Source organism: Seriola lalandi, unplaced genomic scaffold (assembly GCF_002814215.2).
Source record: "Seriola lalandi dorsalis isolate HSWRI2012SDOR001 ecotype SW California unplaced genomic scaffold, Sedor1 jcf7180002054763, whole genome shotgun sequence".
NCBI classification, from domain to species: domain Eukaryota; kingdom Metazoa; phylum Chordata; class Actinopteri; order Carangiformes; family Carangidae; genus Seriola; species Seriola lalandi.
Window position 1 is genome coordinate 301,102 of NW_019525316.1, and position 23,622 is coordinate 324,723.

General features: G+C 39.5%; 1 protein-coding gene across 1 annotated transcript; it reads right to left on the bottom strand.

Annotated features, from left to right (window-relative positions):
• Positions 1-206: 206 nt before the first annotated feature.
• Positions 207-10,828, bottom strand: LOC111668854 (potassium channel subfamily K member 2-like). Its single transcript, XM_023425004.2, has 7 exons — positions 10,716-10,828; positions 9,898-9,988; positions 9,357-9,474; positions 8,391-8,551; positions 5,157-5,343; positions 4,921-5,060; positions 207-2,771 (listed from the first exon to the last, which is right to left on the bottom strand). The coding sequence occupies exons 1-7, from the start codon at positions 10,811-10,813 to the stop codon at positions 2,433-2,435; spliced, it is 1,134 nt and encodes a 377-aa protein (XP_023280772.2). The 5' UTR covers positions 10,814-10,828; the 3' UTR covers positions 207-2,432.
• Positions 10,829-23,622: the final 12,794 nt, after the last annotated feature.

Genomic DNA, 23,622 nt, shown 5'->3' on the forward strand with positions numbered 1-23,622 from the left:
TTTCCAGGATGCCAAAAGTCTGACAGTTCACAATGAGATATAAAGATTCAAAGGTTGTTTGTGCAACACGTGTGGTTGTACAACTCAGATCATTATTATTATTATTATTATTATTAGTTTTAGCAGCTTTGGGTTGCTCAGCTGAAAGTGGATGTTTGCTGGATATAATACTCTGATACAAGATAGAATCATAAATGATTAAAAAGTTCACATAGATAAACCTTTTAATGGTTGACCAATTGGTTCAAATGGGCACTGCATCATTCATTTACTGCTTCCAGCCACTGCAGAAAATAAAACAGTCAAGCCTGCAACAGTTTACTTACTTGATCCACTGAGCCATACAAATGATATTATTATAGAAAAGACAAATTATTGGATAGATATGATCACATGTGGATCCAGGCCAGCAGAACATCATGAGAGTGAACTGACTTATATTTGTTAGACAGGATTCACCATCATCACTGCGCTTATGAAACACCTAATTTTCCTCAGTTCAAGTAAACCCAATTTTTACTGATTGATGTATCAGATCACTGCATATAAACACTTGTGAAATCATTGGTCCACCTCATAGTGTCCTGAGCTTGGCCTTGCAGGCAAAGTAAAGCGTTTAAGGCACAGGAATGGTTTTACAAATCTCACAGAGCTCAGAGATCAGTGCTCTCAGTTCTTTTAAAATTACATCCAAATAATCAGAGAGAGAGACACTCCTCAAACCACATGCAGCTTCTGCCTCTCCTCTAAAACTGAGAAGAGTTAGTTGCAAATATTGTATGTAATGGTGCCCTCTATCAACACATTGCAAAAAGATCTACAGTTGTAGTAAGACTTCCTTTCTGAACAACAGGATTGTAGGACTAACATGGCTGCCACTAAAAACCACAGAGGTTAGACCCTTTTGATTATTGGCTCTTATCAGAAGCTACTCACCCTCCAATCTGGCCAAACTACAGGTGAGTGTTTAGTTACTCATCAGCCTGCTTGAATCATTGGAAAGAAGTTTTACATTGAAATGAAAATAATATTTGGCAACAGTAACAGGAAAAAGTCATGGCTTTAAAAATCTGTTTTAAAAATCTGTGAATCTAATTCTGTAGATTGGAACATTTACCACACAAACTGTGGAAGTAAACTATATTAAAAACAAATTATATCTGTTAGCAAACTAGTATGTGATTTTTACACCACTGGTGACAAAACTGATAAAGTAAAACATAATTTATCTGAGCTACTCTATAAAACAGTCATAGAGATGACTGGCAAAAAAGCTTCAGATAAAAAAAATGTTTACTTATTTAAGCCAATCCAATTGTTTGAATTACAAACAGTTTTGGAGTTTAAAACTACAGAGGCTTTCAAGTTTTATGTTTTAGAAAAACTTTGGTGCAGCAACTATGGTCTTTTCCCAAATCAATAAACAATGCTCTAATGTGAGCTCAGTCTAAATGTAAAGGACCTGCTATCCAGACTCCACACAGGTTCTCTGTGTTCAGTTTGTAGCTTGATCAATGTCCTCCTCCTTTGTAGTTCAGACAGCCCCTTCTCTAACTTTTACCATTCTGATGTCATCACATCCCATCATGTATGTAATACTTCTTACATGTCATTGATTTGACATATGAGGTTGACATCCTACTTGTCAGTGTTCTTCTGCATTCAGATGACAAACAGCCACATACCATATAACCGCTCCGTTCATGATCTGATTTTAGTCTGGTACCTTTGTTGTACGTCATACTTTCTCTCTCGCTCCCTGTGTTTCCTGTCTGCCTCTATGCTATCAACTGTCAAACAAAGAAAGCAACCCCCCCAAAAAACCAAAAAAATCAAAATAAAACAAACAAACTAAAATTTGTTTATAAGCTGAAAAGCTGTGTAGTACATCCTAAATAGTTAAAGTTGGAAATTTTAAAATGGTGCAAACATAGCCAGGCACCTCGGACATTCTTGCAACTATTCAATATTAGGTCACCAAATGCTGTTAAATTTTTTTATACAGTATGTTCGATATGTAACATTTTATTGTCATTCAGCAAATTTTAACTACTACATGACAACTTGGCTTTTTTCCCAGATATGAGTGAGATTTGGTTGACAGACACCCATTAAATGCAGTTTTGGACAAGTCATGCACTATATGTTCTTCTTGTTCTTTGTTGCACTGTTGGGACGAGGGTGGAGAGGTGAGAAAGGTGTCCCGTTGTCAACAATCCACTGGAGTGTTGTTGAGCAAGGCTTTTACTCCAGCCTCCCTGTAGAGGGGTCACCATGTCCCTGCTGGGGTCACAAAGTACCACATTCTCGCTATTACCTAATTTGTGAATAGAAACAGTTCATTTGGTCAAGAAACTCTGGTCTCAGTACTGATGCCATCAGTGACAGCAAATGGAAAGGCCTTAGAAGGATTTTTAAAGGCCATCGTCTTTCTACTTGAGATGTTCAATGATTGAGATATCTCCTCTCTCTGGGTCCAAACCGTTCATGAACAAACTGCCGTTTCTGGCCAGAGGTGTCGTCAAGCCCTGCAGCCCGGTCTCCTTCTCGTTCTTGTCCCGTTCCTCATTGAAATTGACCGACACAGTCCTCTTGGGCATTGCGACTTCAGGGGCAGGGCTGAATCCCAGGTCTGTGGAAAGTTTGCGTTTAATTGACGCTGCACGCTGGAACTTATCATAGATCTCAACACTAACACGCCGACGAGTTTCTTTAAACTCTGCTGAGACGTTGGCCGTCCACTCCGCAGCATGAGCACGGATCTCTCCTACCTGCAAGAAGACAGAGAGACAGATAGACGTAAGCATACAGGACAGATGGATGTAAGTGTAGAGCAAACAAATCCTGTTTTAATGATAGTGTCAGTTCAAGTTATAATATGTAACATTTACTATGTTATAGGTTTTGTTGAGTCGTGTGCTTAAAGTATCACACATGTTTCCATCTGTTTTCAAACCGAGGGGAATCTGTAATTTTAATCAAGGTAGCGGCGTCATTCATTTGATTGCCTGTAAATGGTGTCATATCCCATCTGCACGTGTCAGCTTTGTGGTTGTCGTCCAAAAGGGGTCAGAATTGAAGGAATCCTAACCGAGAGAAGCTGACTGCAATAATGGCAACAGTGGCCAAGACAATAACTCTCATGAGCCCACATTATTTCACTACGTCCCCAAACTCTGTCTTTTATTATCGTTTTGAATGAGAGACCCAAAGCGGCAGAAGATTATATATTGTGTATTTAAATGGCTAAAATAAACACTGATATAAAGAGGAGAGAATATTGTGTAATGGCATTAAGAAATAACATTTAAAAGTCTTTTTGGTGAATTTTGTATCGACATAAAATTACAGTGTAACATAATATTACACTGTTTGTGTCACTGCATTTCTAGGCACCTTCTGGGCAGCTATTGGTTTCCATTCAATTCACTACAATATTCAAATCAACATGCCAAGACTTGAACCTTTGTTGAAGTTTTCTTCACTTTCTACTTTCATTCAAACTGTGACTGCTCTGAAAACTCTTCTTGTTGGTGCATTCAAGGGCACTCCGATATCCAAGACTTGCCGAAGCTGATAAATGCTATGATGTATAAATAAATGGTTTAGTCCTTTAATGATCTACTATAAACATAATTTTTCCATTTAGAAATAATCTGTTTTTACAGTCCCCTTTGTGAATGAAACAGAGCAAGAGAAGTTGAGAGTGACAATGTTACTGATCAGGAAGTCAACTCAGTTACTTTAAATCAATGTATCTGCAGCTAGATAGGACTGCACAGAGTATTAACCAACCATGGAAGATGTGGCTCACACACATACACAGCTGAACACATCTTTAAATATCAAAGTAGCAATGATATGTATATTTCTGGTGGAACAGAGCATGATGTTACAGCAGAGACATGTGGAAGTGGAAATATTTGAATGTTAAAAATGAACTCAACTAAATAGAGTTGTATTCTCCAAGAACAGAGTGTGCTGGCACACTGAGTCTAATTTAATTCTATCTGCACATCTCAACTTCAATTAATTAAACACCTCATTATCTGTTCATCTTCAGAAACCCCCAGAATCTGATAAGAGTGTTACTCTGCAACACCACATAGCCAGAAAAAAAAGAAATGGCAGACTCAGGTGGAGCGCTGTGCCGACATCTTTGTTTAACCAGGATATTGACGTGCCTTTATGGGACGCTAACATGCTTCACTTTTGTCCTGATATCTCATCAGAAGCTAATGGAGCAGTCATATAGCCATTCAGTATCACTTCCAGCCAAAATCAACCCTGTGCACACACCTTAAATAATGTCTCTTTTTCTAACTCTGTCGCAGTGCCTGATGATAATAACACACACACACACACACACACACACACACACACACACACACACACACACACACACACACACACACAGAACACAATTCTAATCCTAAAACTCTAACTCTAAAAGTCTTAACCCCTAAAAAGCCATTTAAGCAATTTAAACCATTTCTTCCTGTGAAAATTCCCAGAGGTTCCTTTCTGGAAACAAGTGAATTTATTTGTGCAACCTGTGTTATATTTAGTGTTCAGACAGTTGTAGATAAGGACATCATCAAATATTGTCCAGATAATCTCTCTCTCTCTCTCTGGATATGTAAACAGTAATAGCCTAAGACTATGTGTTTGGATGGTGGACAGTAAATTAGATTAGAAAACAGTCTTATCATTGAAATGACATTAAGCGGAGGGCAAAAGTTCAGGCAGGGACATGGCACTGTAAACGAGTAGCACGTATAACCTGTGTCACTGTGCTGAAGGAAAGAGACAAAGAGATATAGAGGGTGGAAACATACTGTATACACCAACAGTTGATCAGAGAGAGACATTCAGAGAGACAAATAACAGTGCCACTGAATGAAGCCACCTGTCTCATACCTCTTCTTTCGTCCTCTTGGAGATGACTCTTAGCCAGTCTCCTATCATGCTGAGGATGGCGGCAAAGTAGGCCAGTCCCACCAGAATCCAGAACCATACAACTGGTTTATAGTAATCCAAGTACTCGATTTCTGACCCACCTAGACACAGAGAGAAAGAGATGTTGAGTTTTTTAACACCTGGAACAACAGATCTGTACAATACAAAGAAATAGAGCGGTGTTAAAGTGTCTGTACCTGCTACAAAGTCCCCAAATCCAATGGTAGTCAGGGTGATGACCACGAAGTAAAGGGACTCGAGCGCAGACCAGCCCTCGATGTATTTAAAGATGGCTGCTGGGAGCGCCACAAACAGCAGGCAGCCAAACAACACAAACAGCAGGGTAGAGATCACCCGGATCTTTGTCTGACTGATGTCCCAGTGCTGCAGGGGAGACAGCAAGAGAGAGAGAGAGAGAGAGAGAGAGAGAGAGAGAGAGAGAGAGACAGCGAGAGAAAGAGAGAGAGGCAGAGAAAATGAGCAATATAACACTGAATTTCAACTCTGCAACAGGAACATCTGATCTGTTTGGTCTGTTTGTGATCACTGCAAACATACATGAAACTTCTCATTGATTTAGTGTTTAGGGTATCTAAGGAACAAATACTGTTATTATTACAGTTCATTGTGCGGGGGACATGAGTGTGTGAAACAAATCCATTGAACAGTTGTGGAGACATTTCACTCAAAACCAAATGTCACACTTGTGGTGGTGCTGAAGGATTCGACCTCTGGGGACAATGAATGTCTGCACCAAATTTCATGACAATCCATCCAGTAGTTGTTGAGATATTTCAGTCTCATGGCTCTTGTGACTGACCAACAATAACACATACAGCAGATTGTTGAAGAGAAAACTGTTTTTGAAGTGAAATGGTCAAACAGCCAGTTGCTGTTAGTAGTAATAGCATTATCCTGCAAATGGGTCCTTTGGGTACAGTAGAAAAGAAAAGCCATTCACAGTATTCACTGAGGATAATGCTGCACCCTCACACAATTTGCAAAGAGCAATAAGGCTTTCACAAACACACTTATACAATGAACTTTTGTCCCCTGTCCTCAGCCTCAATCATAATATTCATTACTGTGTCCCTCGGGTGCTCTGAGAGCAGCAGGAGGAAATCATTCTCAATTACACTTTCTGGATTCAGATTTCTCCTTCATCTCATTCAAGACTAGAAAGTAAACTATTCACAACAGCAACCTAAACTTTAAAAACTTGAACACAAACTGCTTGAACTCTGTTTCTCTTATTTGGCATCTGCAGGGCTGTTACAGCACATTAATGATGATGTCAATGATGATGTCACATAGACAGTCTCATAAAAGAATTCTGACAATATGATAAATAATTGAACCGACAGAAACTTTACTGTTTAACAGATGCAATGTGATCTGCTTTTCATTCAGGCAGTTTAAGCATTTTAATAAGTGTGGATCCCAGAAAGAGAGAATTGATTTACTCAGTTTAATTTCTGGCGTCAGCTGCTTAATGACCGACCTTCTGTAGCTTCACATCTGGATTCAGCTTTTAATCAAACCTGGCAATCAACAGCAGTTTAGATTTAAATCAACCCCTGGTGTATAGAAATCCACTCAGTATGTCACTCAGCTGGAGAATGACTCATCAAAATGTAAATTTAGGGCAAATGTTTTTTTCACACAGCATCTAAAGTGAGCAGGCACATGGACCATTTATACACACATAGCACACATACAGTAGCTACATACTGTTAGCTCTAGGCTGCATTTACAATGTAAATCTTTGCTGTTTAATGCCCAATAATTTCTGACATGGTTGTTTAATCTCAGCCATTATTGTTTAAAAGGCCATGAATACATAAAATTAATGAAACAAAGGCTTAAAAATCAAGCTGACCTTGTTACTGAAAAGTTTATCATCAAGGTTTAATTCCCTCTTGGGTAACTCATGCTAAAGAGGTTCCTTTAAAAATAAACAAGGACACATCTCTGAGGTGGGAAGTCTAACAAACCCAGAGAGATACAGTGCCTGAACTGGCTCAGCCATTTTTACTCAAGCTACTACCGGTTTATGGAAAACATGCTCAATGAAGGATGATCTATACCAGGGGTATTCAATTAAAATTCAAAGAGGTCCAGTTACAAAAATGTCCTCCCAGCAAAGGTCCGAATCTTATATTGTCACTCGAAATAGTGCACCCTGGTGTAAATAAAAAACAACATACGTACTTTTCTGTCATTTATTGTCAAATTTTAAGTGTTTTATACTTTAAACATACTGATAAGTCTGAACTTGTATGGCGCTGGAATGGAAAACATTACTGTAGTTGTCTTTACTACATTTCAAGTACCTGAATTTCTTCTTCTTCTAAACAAAAGACCTTTGAGCTGCCCACCCCCTATTTTAACCATGTATTGACACGGGTAGACCGGTCATACTGTGCTTTCAGTTGGATAATCTTACTTGCCCTCACTGCGGACTTCTGCGGGTATGTTTCATCAAACGATCCGTGTTTGGTCTCATAGTGACGCTTAACGTTGCTACTTTTTATTAACGCCACAGTTTCACAGCATATGAGACACACAGGTTTAGAAGTGGCTGCAGGCAGGACGAACATGTATTGGTCTGTCCATTCATCTTTAAAAGTTCGGTTTTCACTGTCTACTTTTCTCATATTTGAGCAAGCCATTTCAGTCACCCCCCCCCCCCTCTGTCTCTCTCTCTCTCTCTCTCTCTATTCTCTGGTGCTGAAAGGGAAACAATCGATTTGATTGGCTTGGCTATTGATGACGTTTCTGTTGTATTAACTAAATTAGCTGCCCATGCACGAATGATTTATCTTTTTATTAGGCCTAATATTATAATTATAATAAAATTTTCACGGGTCCGGGGCAGAACCGTCACTGGGACCGCGGTCCGCCATTTGGTCATGCCTGATCTATACCATGAAACGACAGAAATTTGTCAATAGGTTTTTCGAAGTCTAAAATCAAAATATCTGTGGATAAACAGTATTAGACTAATGTCAGCTATGTTGTATATTAATTAGCAGGAATTGTGTGCTGAAGCTCTACATTTCATATTTAATTCCTTTATCTATGAATAATTCCAGAAAATGAACTATATGACAATTTATCATAGTATCAAGTTCCACATACTGCAATATAGGTCACACAGTCTTACCACATGTTTTGATTAAATCAGTGAATGGTACAGTAGTTAAAACAGATGTAGGTGTTATATAAATATGAACTAAAAGAGCTGGTGTGGCTAAGGATGTTGTCAGAGTGCTTTAGTGTGAATTATTCATGTTTGCCTATATAAAGTTGCTGGCTGCAGTCCATAAACTTGTGTGAACTCTCCTGTGTGCGTTTTAGAAATAACTGAAGGTGCATTTTCACGCATACCTGTGTGTATGTTTTGACTGTGTACATTTCTCCAGACTCACCACAAACATTTTCTCCACTCTGGCAATGCCTTTGCCGAATATGGTGCCGAGCTGATCTCCTACACCAGCCAAGAGAAAGCCGAACAGAGGGATCCCTAGCAACGCATAGACGATACAGAATATTCTTCCGCCTTCTGTGTGAGGAGAGATGTTCCCAAAACCTGATGAAAAAGGACAGAGAGAAGCTGAGACAGGGAAATCTCTCACCAGTGATCCTATGGTATGAATACTAGGACAGTGGACATTTGGCCTATTGTGGTGCCATAATGTTTGTTTCCAACTCTGCACATCCCACATTAAACACACGATATGGGATCCTGCTAAATGGATTTTCACTGGATGTTCCAGTGTTTCATTGCTCTATTCATTATTTTGTAGTGATTGAGACAAACACTGTGTTCAAATACAGTTTTTCTCCCAAATGCCAATGTTTATTTTCTAACACAGAGAGAGAACAAAGAGGGAATTTACAGCATCAGTAACATATTTTTCAGATTAAATATATTTTTGTGAATTAATTTATATTTAGTTTCCAAGTTTGTGATGTTTTCCATTTCTGTTCAAGAAATGAAAAGTGTGAAGGACACACACATGTATATGCATGTACACTGTAAATGTATGGCCATGGGGATGATAATGTGAACAAGTTTGATTATATCCAGGAAGCAGATGTAGAATCAATGACAAAAGAAACTCCTCCACTTTCCACAGAGCAGTAAATCATGTTACATTACTGACCACAGCTCCAATCAAAAGACTGTGCACACAAATATACACGTAACATAACACACTTACAAGGAAATTGCCATGATTTAAATTCATACCCCAATTAACAATGACACACCAGACAAATACGCATTAACATCAGAAAATACTATGTTAGTTGTTTCTTTTAATATCTAATCACTTCCTCTGATGGGCTACACATAGCAATGGTCTGTGTCTATGTCTGTGTGTGTGGCCTACCAATGGTTGTGATGACAGTCCCAGCAAAGAAAAAGGCAGAGTTCAGGTCCCACAGGCTGCTGTGATTGGTCAGTGTCCCCGCAGGGTTCACTCCTGAACGGATCGCAGACACCACTTGCTGGAAGGAGAGAAAGAGAGAGATTTGTGTTCAATACAGCTGTTATCAAAGAGGCACCGTCCTTGTGTTTAAAAAAAAAAAAAATATTGTTACTCTCTTGCTGCTATTAATAATATTATCATGTCATGTCATTTAAGCAGATGACTTAAAGATGTAAAGATAAGATGAAAGATACTGGATCTGACCTGGGAACAGGAATAACAATAGTCTAACAGCAGAAATAAACTTTCTATGTTTCAACAACTTCCACTCCTTTTAAGTGAAGCTGTAGGAACTGTCCATGGTGCTGAAGCTGCTGCAGATATGCACGCTCGATTACAACTGTGTGTGTGATAGGAGATACTGTAAGTTGACACACACATGGACAATACAGTTCTTTATTTTTTATCTTTACACCTTTGGTAAAGGCAAGGCCAGTCTCACCTTCACCAGCTCCTCCAGCTGGCTCTGGTTCACACAGGAGTGTCTGGACAGGAACTCCAGCTTCTGGGACAGGATGGCCAAACGCTGGGCACTGGAAGAGAGAGAGAGAGGACAGAAAAGTGAAGGAGGCTGAGAAACATTTTTGAAGTTGTTTAATCACACCAAATTGTATATGTTGCTCTATAACCAACACAATGGGTCTATATATAGCGCCAGAGTTATTCCATATATCTGGGTGTCATCTGCATAGCTGTGGTGTAAAATCTTATTGTCCTGTAGGACTTTGGCCAAAAGCACACAAGGACTTAATTATAGAGGCCAAATAATTGAACCCTGTTATAGTCATCCACCCAGATAAATGTTCACCAGTTGCAACAACATAGCCACTGCCTTCTAGATACAACTTGAGACAACACAGTTCTGTACCAGAGTCTGTGATCAACAGTGCTGAAGACAAACATCGTTTAGTAGCCTCATTGTATGGGTCTCAGGTTTAGAAGTAGAAAAATTGCCTTTGAAAATCAATTTGCAGAGAAAAGAGTAAAGACAACTTTCTTAATATTTTCACAATAAAAGAAAGTTTCAAAATATGTCAGTAATGATTTAGTGTGAAAGGATCAACACTGCACTTTTTAGAAGGGGCTTAAAACCTGCAGTTTTCAGTGGCACTGAAGAAATGCCTGGTAGGAGTGAGCAATTTACAGCTAGTAGACAGAATTACCATAGTAGGAGTAGGCTTGCTAAATGAATGGGTAGATGGGCGAGTGGCTTTTCTGGCAGAGAGTCAGACAGAGGGTGGACATATTTAACCTGCCTACCTCTCGTGAGGCTGCTCCAGGGATCTGAAGACTGCTGCTCCCATCACCAGGTACAGAACCACCAAAAGAAAGATGGCGGTCACCGTCTTCCATTTCATCACTGTGGCAACCACCTACAACACTTCAACTGATCAATCAACCCACATTCACATGTCCTGAATTAACCTATGATAACACCAAAAGCCCATTTTACAGAGCCTTTGTATGAGCCATTGTGACAAAAATAATTACTTTTAAAGTCTGGACTTCTTTCTTTTCTCTCTCACCTCACTCTCCTCCCGGGGAGTCAGTGTGATTGGCTTTGTGGAGAAGGAGAGGCGGGGCTTGGTGTTGTGAGTGGCGGATTTAGGGTCCAATAAGTCTGGAGCTGCCACTGTCAGGTGAAATAAGGAAAAAAATGCCAATGAATCATTTTTTCCCCCCACACTTCTTTCCCCTCCCTGTCTCTTCTACCTTGCTCCAGTAAACACATTTAGCTGTTAATTTTAGAAGTCCTTATAAATAAATCAGCAACAAGTCCTTTAAACGGCCTTTAAATCCAAACACTGCTAAAAGCATGAATCAAGCACAAGTGTTTAGTCCTCGGGCTTTTTGCTCGTGTTCATGCTACTGTGCTTGGGTATGTAATAATGTGTGTGTCTCCTTTTATAAGACACAGCCCGTAGTTGAGAATAAAAGGTATGCTGAGGGCAAGAAGAAAGAGGGGCATGAAAGCAAGGCTGAATATAGAACATCAAGTTTACTGATCTCTCTGGTGAGACGGAGACGGAAAAAGAAGCTGCCAAAGTCTTTGTTGTTTGCAAATGAATAGCTTTTATGTATTTACTCCTTTTCAGTCGGTTAATAAGTGTGTAGAAGGTGTGTTGCAAATTACATTCAACTGTGAAACTTTTGTACACCAAATCGGGTGCCTAGCTTTTAGACCTGTCAATCAGTTTGGGATCTGTTGTTCAATTGAAGTGTAATTTGTGTGAAGTTAAGGAGAAAAACAAGAGTGATTAGAGTGAAGACAACAGCAGTGTGATAACTACTCTCAGTTTTTCGGCACAAAACATAGGACCTTTTGTATTTAAAGATCTGTTTACATGAAGGTTTTATTTCCGTATTTTATGTATCTTATTTATTGAAATTAAATAGGTAGAGGAGGAGGAGGTGATATGTATTAGGATATTACCCTGTGATATGAGGTATACACATACTAATTCTGCAATAGCATCATATTTTAATTATTCTGTCTTCACTGTTTTATTATTCAGTTATCCTAAAATCACAAATAAGAACAGACTGTGCTTGAATAGCAGACGTGACAGTTTTACTACTAAGACATCATATTAATATGATCTCAAACATAAAAGCCAAATACTGCCAGAGACCAATTAAGTACTTTGGAAATTAGAATAAATATTATGATATAACATTTTTCACCATATTGTACTGCCCCAGTCTGAGTATGAATATGCATGTCTATGTGTGAGCGTGTGCATGAGATGACTGAACAGAGGGATGAATGGAGGGCAAGAGAGAGAAGAGCAGCAGAGAGGAGGAGAGGATATGGGAGGTGGAGTCTGTTCAGGATTACTCAGACTGGAGAGAAAATTACTAAAAGTTATTCATCTTTTACGCCGAGGATACATCATCTCCATAAGTAAGAACATTTAATCAATAGACAGGATATCAATTAAACTGAACTGTACAATTGTATATAATATATATATGCTCTCCAAATGAACATTTGAATCACAGTCCACAGTATCTTCACATTGCCATTCAACAAGCACAAACTGAGAGAAATGACAAATGAAACAAAAACAAAGCCTTTTTCTTTCAAAAATCGAGTCTTTTTACTGACGTATATTAGGCTGAAAATAAAAAAAGGTCAAACATTCTCTGGCTGATTACTTTCCACATACAGGTTTGTCCAAATCATATACACTATGTGTTTAGAAGCACAGTCACCTCAATGGTCTAAAAACATTTCTCTCATAGTCTGTCACTCCTTCATCATTACATGATATTCTGTAAATGATGGGATGAAGATGCCTAGCTGCTGAAATATTTCAAATACTGTGAAATATCAGAATAAAAGAGTAACCCGCACCCTAGATGTTTAGCTGCTTTAGAGAAACATTTTTGTGGGTTCATCTTCATCTCTCCTTCTTCTCTGGGTGGAAAAGTGAAGCCAGTCTTACATGGACATGGAGCCTCAGTGTTATTTTTTACTAAAACATGTGTTATAACTATTATGTTGAAATAGATCAGATGACATATGAACCATTTGATTATTCTAAAAATGACGCAGCCAGCCTGAGGTGTGAGCAGTGGTGATTTAAAACTTATTCACAAACTCCAATAAGTTTTGTCTCTCTCTCTCTCGTTGCAACCCTGTCTGCTACAAATAACGACAACACATTACTAAGTCTCACTTACTCCTTGTTGTTGCCTATCCGATGCCCTCCGCTCTCCTCTTCTCCTCATCCGACGCTCTCACTGCGCTTAGGGGAATCTTTCCTCCTCTGCGTGTCTCCTCCCTGCGGTGCTGAAGCGGGGGAAAGATCAGGCTCTCCGTTTTTCTTTTGCTCCTCTCCTCTACTTTGACCGCTGATCGGACAGTGATGCTGCGCTGAGGTACTTTCTATTGTCTCCACATGTCACGAACAAAGAGATTTCTCTGGTCTTCCTCCTCGACCTTCTCTTCCAGCTCTCCAGCGCTCACTCCGCTCCGTTTGCGCTCTGAATTTTGAGCGCACCGGTGCAGCGGTGGGATATCACCGAGGGGGAGGAGGGGGGTGGAGATAACAGGAGGGAAGGGGTGGAGGTGCAGGGCGTAGGGCGGTGGTTCCCAGATCAGGGAACCAACAGAGGACTTTCACAGAGACTGCATGTTTATTCACTAGAGGTAAGTTTATTTAAGTGACCATGTGGTCATGGGTTCCTCTCTCTCATTTTATCGCCCAAATGCACCTGCATGTCAAAGGAGGGGAAAACCTGAGACAAAACCACCCTCAAAGTGTCGTTGTGTTATTTCATATAAGATATTCTGATATTAAACATTCTTGGTGTAGAGAGAGAAAGAGAGAGAGAGAGAGAGGTTAGATGCAGTTGCTCCCAACCTTTTTGGCCTGTGACACCTCAATGATTGTGACGCGTCTATTCTTGCCACGCCTTGACATGGGTTGCATAAACTGTGAATTAGAGCTGTCATGAAATCAGATTTTCACTAACCTGCACATTATCGTGGCCAAAAGAATTAATTACTATAGATATCACAATATCTATAGAAAATTTGAAAAAGAAATAAAGGTATCAGTCATATTCATCTTTAACTTTGTTTATTGTGTGTTTTGTCAAAAAAATTAGACTCAAATATAGATGGAGGTGGACAGAGTCAGTTTTTTGTACAAAAACGTACAAAAAAATTACACTTAAAAAGAAAAAAATCAGTTCTTGTCAGTACTTACAGTTTATATCACAACACCCCTATTGTGAACAGTTTCACTAAAGAGTGAGTTTCCTTCCAACACGTCAGATCGTTTCATTTGAATAATTAATGGTTAAAACTATCAATATTTTCGACTAGAATGGTTACAAAAAAATGTAATTTGTGCAGCAGAACTTTCCTTTCTCTCGCTTTAGTCATTCCCCTTAGATTTATCTTGTGATGGTTGCTACACTACCAGACTGGTTAGGACCTCAGATATGTAGTATTCGATTTGTAGATGGGAATGGAAATATTGTCGCTGTGCTTTCCACTGGAAAACAAAAATAACCCACAGATGGTCCAGTGTGTTTATACTGTAGCACAAGACCCAACAGAGATGTTCTCTTAATGTTTAACCAGCATAGGTGCTATAAACTCACTGAGGGAACACAAAGCTGGTCCTTTATCACACTCACTCGCAGAGGCAAGATATCTTAATTGCTCAAGGACAATGACCCATATTGCCATGTTCACAACTTCAATGCAGACCTCTTATTATGAGTTTTAATCACTTCCAGACATGAAGAGAAGAGAGGAGAAAAGAAGAGAAGAGAGAAGGTTGTTAAAAGACATATAAACATCACTGAAAGAAAAACAGCCAGTTATTTAATCAGTCAACCACTCAGTCAACAGTCACTCAGCTCAGATGTTCATAGTCTCACACACATGCATGGTTGTTTCTATTAAACAAACACATGTACAGAGGAGATGAGCATTGAATGACAGGTGTCTGAGTCCACTGAGGTGATCAACTATGCAGAAGTTTATATACATTTAAATGGAGAATATAAATATTGACATGTGTCAGATGATGGATAATCTGCAGAGACTCGGTCTCCAGTCTGGTCTGCATCCTCTGATTGAACCTAAAGTTGGGAACCTCCTGAGGTAAAGATCGTAGAGTGCTGTGTTAGTGATTGAAACAATCAAACGGATGAATCACAGTCCACTTTTCACAGACTGATTAATGCCATGGAGGTTTAGATCGAGGCAGGATTGAAATGGGGGTATACACTGCTGAGTGTGCAATAAAAATAGAAAGTGTTTTTATAAATACTTAGATTGACATGAAACAAATATTCATACAATATATATATATATATATATATATATATATATATATATATACAATATTGCAACTCGATTACCAGGATACTCCAGTTTTTTTACACACATCATTTTCAGCAGCTTTCTGAGGGTCACCTTTCAAACTACTGAAAGAAAATGTTGCTTTTTATGAGCTGGCAATCAATAATGAACCATGATCTAGTATCATCCATCTCTCACGCTCCATTAGTCTTTCTTTCTTTTTTCTCTCCCTCTTCCCTCTCTCTGTCTCTCGGCCCCTGATGAGAAATTAAGTTGTTTAAATGTTTATGTCTCCACCTCATGACTCCAACATCTAAACATTAATTACACGCCTATTTGTACAGCTAAAGATAGATACTGTGTGTGTGACTTTTAGCGCCTGCCTGAGTGTGTGTGGGTGATATGTATTTGTCTGTCACCGTATGCTGAATGCTTATTAACATGAACATGTAGTCTTTGTGTATATGAGTGAATTAGTGTGTGTGTGTGTGTGTGTGTGTGTGTGTGTATGTGTATGTCTCACCTCACCTGTCTGCTGCTTAGTGTAGGGAGACCTACAGACCAGACGGCTAAACGAGATATACCCTATTCTCTCACGGTGAAGTCTAAACTGAGTAATGCCTGAACATTTTAATAATGTTAATAATGGTGCATTCACTTGCTGACATACATACAGAAGTGCTTTTGAACAGTGGTGTGATCAGAGAAAAAGTGAACTAAATACTTGAACTGAACAAAGTCAATTGAATCAGCAGAGTGACAGTAGAATGACATCCACCTCTACTATGCTGCAGCCACGGTGCTGATAAATAGTCTGTTTCAAATGAATGGGGCAAACCATTAATTTGGACCATTGCTGTCATGGTACTTTATTCCATCTTCCCTCTCTTCAGCCTCATGGTGCACAACAAGCACTTGTTGAGTTCCTGTCAGGAAACTCACTGTTTCCATTTTAAGTTCCAATATTTCATGTAAGATCATGTAAAGGACCATTCAAGTGTGTTTGCAAGTTTTAGCTGCTTTGATACAAAAATCTAAAGTCAGCAAAGAAGCAAGAATAATTGAAAAGGAGGCAAATAGAGGCAGGAGCACTGGGATGGTTATGCAGCTACAGAGCTACTCTCTGCATTAGTATTTTTGCTGGTTTGCCTCCTACAATGAAAACATCTTGTGCAGTTGAGCACACCTTGCTACAGTCTGACCATTACCGAATACAGCTTTACAGTTTTAATCTGCTGTAATCCATCGAAGTGAACATCAAGTAGGCGGACATCACCTTCAGACATTAGGAGGGGAGTGAACATGCCCTGATGCCTACTCAAGGAGCACATCTTACCCAGAATGCATTGTACTCTTAGGTATTTCCTATGCACAGTGTATAGGATATACTCTAAAATAAAGTCTAAAATAAAACTCTCGTAATTGGAAAACTTCACTTAAACCTTCCAATCATGCAGTGGATTCTGATTTATATCAGAAAATCAAGTTATAAGTGTAAACAAACACATCTAATGTTCAGGGACTTCATTTATTAAATCGATCACATGACATGCCTCACCTGTCCTCATCAGTTTCTGCCACTGGAGTTCTGCTTATAGCTGCTCTTCATTCATTCACTGGCCTCCTATTTTACTTAGAAACTGCTGCTCAATAAAAACAGTAAAAAATGTTACTTTAGCTCTCATGTTCTGAAACGCAAATCTCTAATGTAAACTCGCTGTCTTCATGATGATTGTCTTATATTTTTAGTCCTCAAATTATTCAGTTGAAAATAGTTCATCACTCTTTGCGGATTCAAATATGTAGTATGTAAATATTTCCATACTTTCTATTTGTCAGTTGATTTACAAGTCTACTCCACACATGGTGGTCCTCTGAGCAAAAAAAAATACTGATGACTAACACTGGATAGAAATATTATTTCAGTTGTGGTTTACGTGCCTGTGTGTCTGTGTATCCGTGAGTCGTATCTTGTGCTAATTTAGAAATTGATTGCTCAATGATTGCAGTCAGTCTGGTGTATGATAATCAATGGTGCTGATACTTAGTCACAGTCAATTTACGCAGGAGTGACCAAAAATAGCACTCTCGTTTCAGTTTATTTTCCCATCATCTATTATCACTGTTATGCAGTCTGTCTGAAGGGTAAAAATAATTCAAATGCAAATATTCTCCAGCTATGGAAGTAAATCTTGTTTCACTGAAAACTCATCTCACAGTTTCTACTCAGCCGATTTAAAAACAAGATGCTGTTGAAACAATTTTGGGGATCATGAAACCTGAGGTATCGTGGAGACCTTTAATTATGAAATGAACAAAGATGGAACAATGGTGATTTTTTAATAGTGTGCAGCTGTATTTATATCCATTTATCAACCACTGTTGCCCCTAAAACACACAGTGTCTATCTATATACTCAGCCTAAAATAAAACTCTGATGACTTATACCTTCCAGTCATGAAATGGAATCTGATTTGTAGTTCATAATATTTTAATAAACTGACTATTTATTCAGCAGTTAAAGTTCAGATTTTTTTCATGCTCATAACACACTGACAATGAAACTAAAGGGATGCAGATGGAAGTGAAAAAGTAAAATTATTAAGTAAAGAGGAAAGCTCTACAGAGGCCTGACGTGAGAAGATATACTGTAGATACAGGAAGTAAAGACGACAACTTCACTCTGTGGAAAACAAGTGTGATCCCTCCTGACCTTTTCTGTCATTACCATGACAACTTGACCATTTTAATTTCTACAACAGCTTCTGGTGAAGATTTATCCACCATTACGTTACTGCATCTGTACGTGACTTTATCTGTACATTGTTTTTATGTGTGGGTCATTACTTTGTGTGCGTGTATCCCTATACAGTACATGCATATAGTTTTGGACATATATACATGTGTGTGTGGGTGTATTTAAGCAGCACACTTGCTTTCTCAGTTGATTGGTCCTGACGTCGTGGTGCCCCCTCAGATGCCTGTGGAGAAATGACCCTGGGTCTTTAGGACATCATGTCGTGGCTGGACACAAGCCTGCAATTAGACACCCATGAAGCGGAACTGCCCTCTCTGTGTGTCTGTGTGTGTGTGTGTGTGTGTGTGTGTGTGTGTGTGTGTGTGTGTGTGCATACAGTGGTATGTATCGCCACTGTTAAAGAGAAACATCCCCCCAATGTGAGTCTGACTTGGGTAGAAAAACTGCAATAGAAACTCTGTCAGTATATAACACTGTGTGTGTGTGTGTGTGTGTGTGTGTGTGTGTGTGTGTGTGTTGTGTGTGTGTGTGTGTGTGTGAGGCCACTGTAATGGACTTAGTGCTTCCTCTGGTTTTCCAGTTGTAATGATCTGAATCCCATAGGAATTAGCTTGTGGAATGTGACAGCAACTACTTCAAACAAACTCATACTATAGAACATAGTTGTGTGTGTGTGTGTGTGTGTGTGTGTATGTTTAGGTGTGTCTGTGTACATTGCAGGTGCAAAATGTTTGGCTCATGGGCCCCATACCCTGTTTCTAAAGTATCTAAGCTAGTGTTCAAATCAAGCTGTTTTTACCGCCTTCACTCCAGGTGAGTTTGAGCAACCTGGTGACGTGGTTCGACTTGGTTGCAAACATTTTCTGATTGCTCTGAGTCCACAAGTTGAGAAAATCTTTGTTTGTTCTGGAGCATTGGAGTAGTAAAGCGACTTTCTTTTTCTTTTTCCAGTTCAGTGTTTTGTTTACTACATCCACCATCCACGTTATACCAAATATGTACACAACTTCCCACGTTGAGAATGTGACCTGCGTCTGCGGCACTAGCGTCAGCAACGCTCCACTACTTCTCAACACTTTCTAATGTTGAGTAGTTTTGTAGTGACAGTTAAAATAGTTCCAGATTGTGCAGTAACAAAGCTTTTTGTCGCAGCCTCAGATGAAGTTTTCATGCAGTGGAAATGGCTGTTGGTGTTGTTGTGGGAAGCCCGTGCAGGGATTATCAGTGTTAGGAGGACATGTGAGCGGGAGCAGCGATGACCGTTAATCACGGTACATGTCTGTTGATATTATATTGGGGTACAGGGTTAAAAATAGCTCACATAGTTTTGACTGTTGGGGCCAAGGGATAGTGAAACCTAATCCTTGTTACATAACTGAATGGAGGCAGGGCTTCTGTATGGGACCTGTGTGTGTGTGCGTGTGTGTCTGCCAGTGTACGTGCTTGTGAGAGTATGCATGCGAATGCACTTGGGCTATGTTAAAGACAAACAGAGCCATGCACTTGCGTGACATGGTGCTGGGAGGTGGGAACAGCAGTTGGAAAATACCAGCAGGGAATTTTGTCAAATTTTAAGAAGGGAAAAAAACTCCCCCCAAAATATTCCTATCTGGTGTATAATACATGGGCAAATCAAATATCTGTAACATGCCGTACCTCCAAATCAAATAACTGTCCGCCATGTTAGAGAATCTGTGTGAGGGAGTCTTGCTCACCTGCACTTCCACAGGACACTGGAGGTTAATTTCGGGATGAAATGTTATTGTTGCAGGATGGTATAGTAGCTGTGACATTGCTCTTCAAAACTATTAACCTATTAGCCTTAGAATATACAATTTATTATTACCTTCTGACTAATAGGTTATAAAACATTGTTCTCCATCTTCCTCTCTAACTTTTTGTTTTTCTCACTCTCTTCATCCCCTCCTGTTTACTTTTACAGCTGTGTTTGTTTACTTCAGATATGGGTCACAACTGTCCGTCTGGCCCACACTTTCCCCCTCTGTTTGCCTCTCCAACTCTCTTCCGCGTGAAATAGGTAAAACTGACATTTTTTTTGTCATCAACCTACATCAAGTAACCCATAATGACAAAGTGAAAACATGTTTGTAGAAGGTTTTGTACATTTATTGAACAAAAAAACTCCCTCTGCTGGGGCACACCTGTGGCAAATTGAATGGACTGGACGTAGCATAGAAAGGCGCACACTTGTGTAGGCTATATAAGGTCCCGCAATTCATACTTCATATCAGGGCAAAAAGTTTGAAGTCCAAGGAACTTTATGTAGACCTCTGTGATGAAACTGCAGCGAGACATAGATGAGGGCAAGGGTATGAAACCATTTCTAAAGCTCTGAGTGTTCCTCTGAGTACGGTGGCCTCAAAAATCCCGTGTGTGAATTCTTTCTGAAGTCACTGTGGTCCACCCAACTTTAACCTGATGATGTTGAAGCTCTGCTACTCTACATCGTGCCGCACCAGGCTCCACAGTAATTTGCACCAGAGGGAGACCAGGCATCTCTGTGGGACAGTAACACCATGTTAGGATTCTGCCGTGATGCAGTGAGCCCTCACAGAGTGTGTCCCCTGCTGTCATTAACTGCCTGAAATTGCAAAGAAAATGATCCAGTAGAAAAATTCTTGTGCATCAGATGCTAACGTACACATGGGCAGGTAAAGGTACTTGCTTTCGCCTCGGACAGCAAACAAACCTCTCCGACTGGAAACCACATCATCTCACAGCACGGTGCTATTGCATTTACTGTAGTGTTTCTATTCAACCAAAGGAAACACACTCGGAGCAGCAGGAGACTTGTTTAAACAATATTCTGCGTGGTAAGAGCTGTAAGAACAACAGCGCTGCCTGACGGTCCAATTTTCTGCATCACGTATCCGTCTCTCTATCTGTTTGGCTGCTGTGCGTGAGAGTGAAAAGTGTTGTCTAAATGAAATGTATTTCCATTACACACACACACACACACACACACACACACACACACACACACACACACACACACACACACACACAGGTACGAGGCAGCAGCTCATGTTAACAATTACAGAGTAATCTCCCTTCCTGTAAGTGAGTGTCAGTAGGATGTTTATGTACCAACCGGCTGTGGAATAATGAGCGACCACAGTGCAAAGCCATTCAGAGAGTCACGCAGAAGAACAGAGATGTTTAAGTATATTTGTGCCCTTTTATGCGTGTCACTAGTTTTTGTGTGATTATAAAAGTACAATTGGTCTCTCCCACTCACAGGTCCTTGACCTTTATATGTGTGTGCAACGGCATATGGTTGAGTGTGTTTTGTCTTCAGACTGTTTCTTCCCATATTCAGCAGTTGTAGCTCCACTCACTCTGACTGACTTTATGAGTTTCATGTGAATACGCTTCAAAATCTTAGTATTTCATCTCTATGCATGTGTGAGTTTGTCAGTGTTACAATCATGCTGTCAGTCACTGCTCCAGGATGAAAAGTTCAGAACATCTAAACTAAAAACGGTATACACAAATACTGTCTCAGAAAATCTGACTTGGAAAATACGAAATGCATCTTGGAGAGTATTTCTGCAGCATTTGGTGCTGCCCTACTACAAACACTGTACATGCAGTCGGTGAAGAAATGCTGACATAAAACACAAATAACTAAATAAAGCAATTCAATTGCCAAACATACCAGAATATTGTTAAGAGGTTGATTGAAGTGTGCTAGTAAAGACCGATCTGAGCCATTACTGCTGAGGAGTCATAGGTTGACCACCAAGGTTGCTTTTCCAAGCATGGTCTTATTTTTATTATATTTTTAATATTTTATAGTATTAGTCCTCTACATGCATCGAATTTCAAAAGTCAATTTCAGGTGGACTTCAGCTGCCCGTTGAACAAAGTCAGTGAAACCCACAATTTAAGAATTTCCTACTTTTACAGTAACGTGAGGTGATGTGGGAGCAGGACAGGTTGATACTGTCCTTCAACCACACAGCTCAAGCCTCAAAAAGATGGATTTCTCCTTTGGGACCAATGACTATCCCAAAATGATATGATCAGGAAAGGGCTCAATGACACTGCTCTGCAGTTTGAACTGACCTCCTGTAAACTCATACAGACCGACCAATGTGGATGTGAAGAAGAACGTTTGTTTGTGGGTAATAGTAGTAGAGTAAAACTACAGTTCAGATACATGAACACACTCATTCACAGTACAGTACTGTGTGTGTGTGTGTGTGTGTGTGTGTGTGTGTGTGTGTGTGTGTTACCACCATGCTGCTGTGTTGCCACCTCAATAGAGTTTTTCTATTTTTAGAAATTTGAGTGTAAGGTCTGGCATTACTTCAGAGGTTGAGGGAGACAGAGACATGACGGAGGAAGGCAGATGGGAAACAGATAAAAAGAGACAACTGAGCAGAGTGAGGTGATGTGGGAATGATGGAGGAATAAAACACTGCCTCTAAACAGAGCCTCCTACCCTGGCGTAATAATATAGTTGTGCAACACATCAAATCCAATTTTTCTCTATTTCCATCCATTTCATAATCTATACCTTCCCATTAAATAGTAGTAAAGTAGTAGTAAAATAGACAAATAGTCTGTAATTCCACTATATATAAAGCTACTATACACTATGCACATACATTTTTTTTAAATGTTGCACAATCTTTCCCTTTAATAGTAAACAACCATTTTTGGATGTTGAATTTTGAATAAAGGATTTCCCGAAGATAAAAGACACAAACCTGTGTATTTACTGTAACACACAGTTCAGAACCCACACTGCCTGCTGCTCCGACGTTTGGAGACCAGCAGCAGGGGTGTGAAACATTTTCCCTTTGGGACCAATGAAAGATCTCAAATGTGTCATGTCAAATGAACATTCATCAGTGCTATGTGAGTCACAGAAAACAGATCACACTCCCTGGGAACCAGTAGAAGATCAGCATGATAATTAATTTGCACGGCTATGACATAATATTAACTTACCTTGACCTGGTGTGTGTGTGTGTGTGTGTGTGTGTGTGTGTGTGTGTGTGTGTGTGTGTGTGTGTGTGTGTGTGTGTAATGTACCTGACCTCCCTCTGAAAAATAAGTTTAGAAATTTATAATTATTTGATTTAAATTTACTTTGAATTATAGGGTCATTTACTAAAAGACAACAAATACTTACTGAAACAGGAAAAGGAAACAAAATAAAAGCCTCTTATCTACAATTTGAGTTTTGCCAGACTCCATTAATGATGTGACATTTATGATATTATTGCAGATACAGTTATGACATAATTAGAACATTATAAACCTAATCTTCTTATTCATAATGTTCTGCAGATGTGAGTATGATGCCTTGAGAGGCGATTCAAACGAAGAGTTACTGGGACATCTTGTGGTGAAATATCTGCAGTACAGTGCTTACTTCTGACTTTTACCCCATCTTGCTTTGCATGTCTGTGTGTGTATTTACTGGATTAAACCCACTTAGATGTAAACACCATGAGTTTTCCAATTTGGCACAATTATTTGCAGAGTTGAATCTGATATCTCACTTGATGTGGTCCAGGAACCTCTAAATATTATTTTGGTCAATCTAC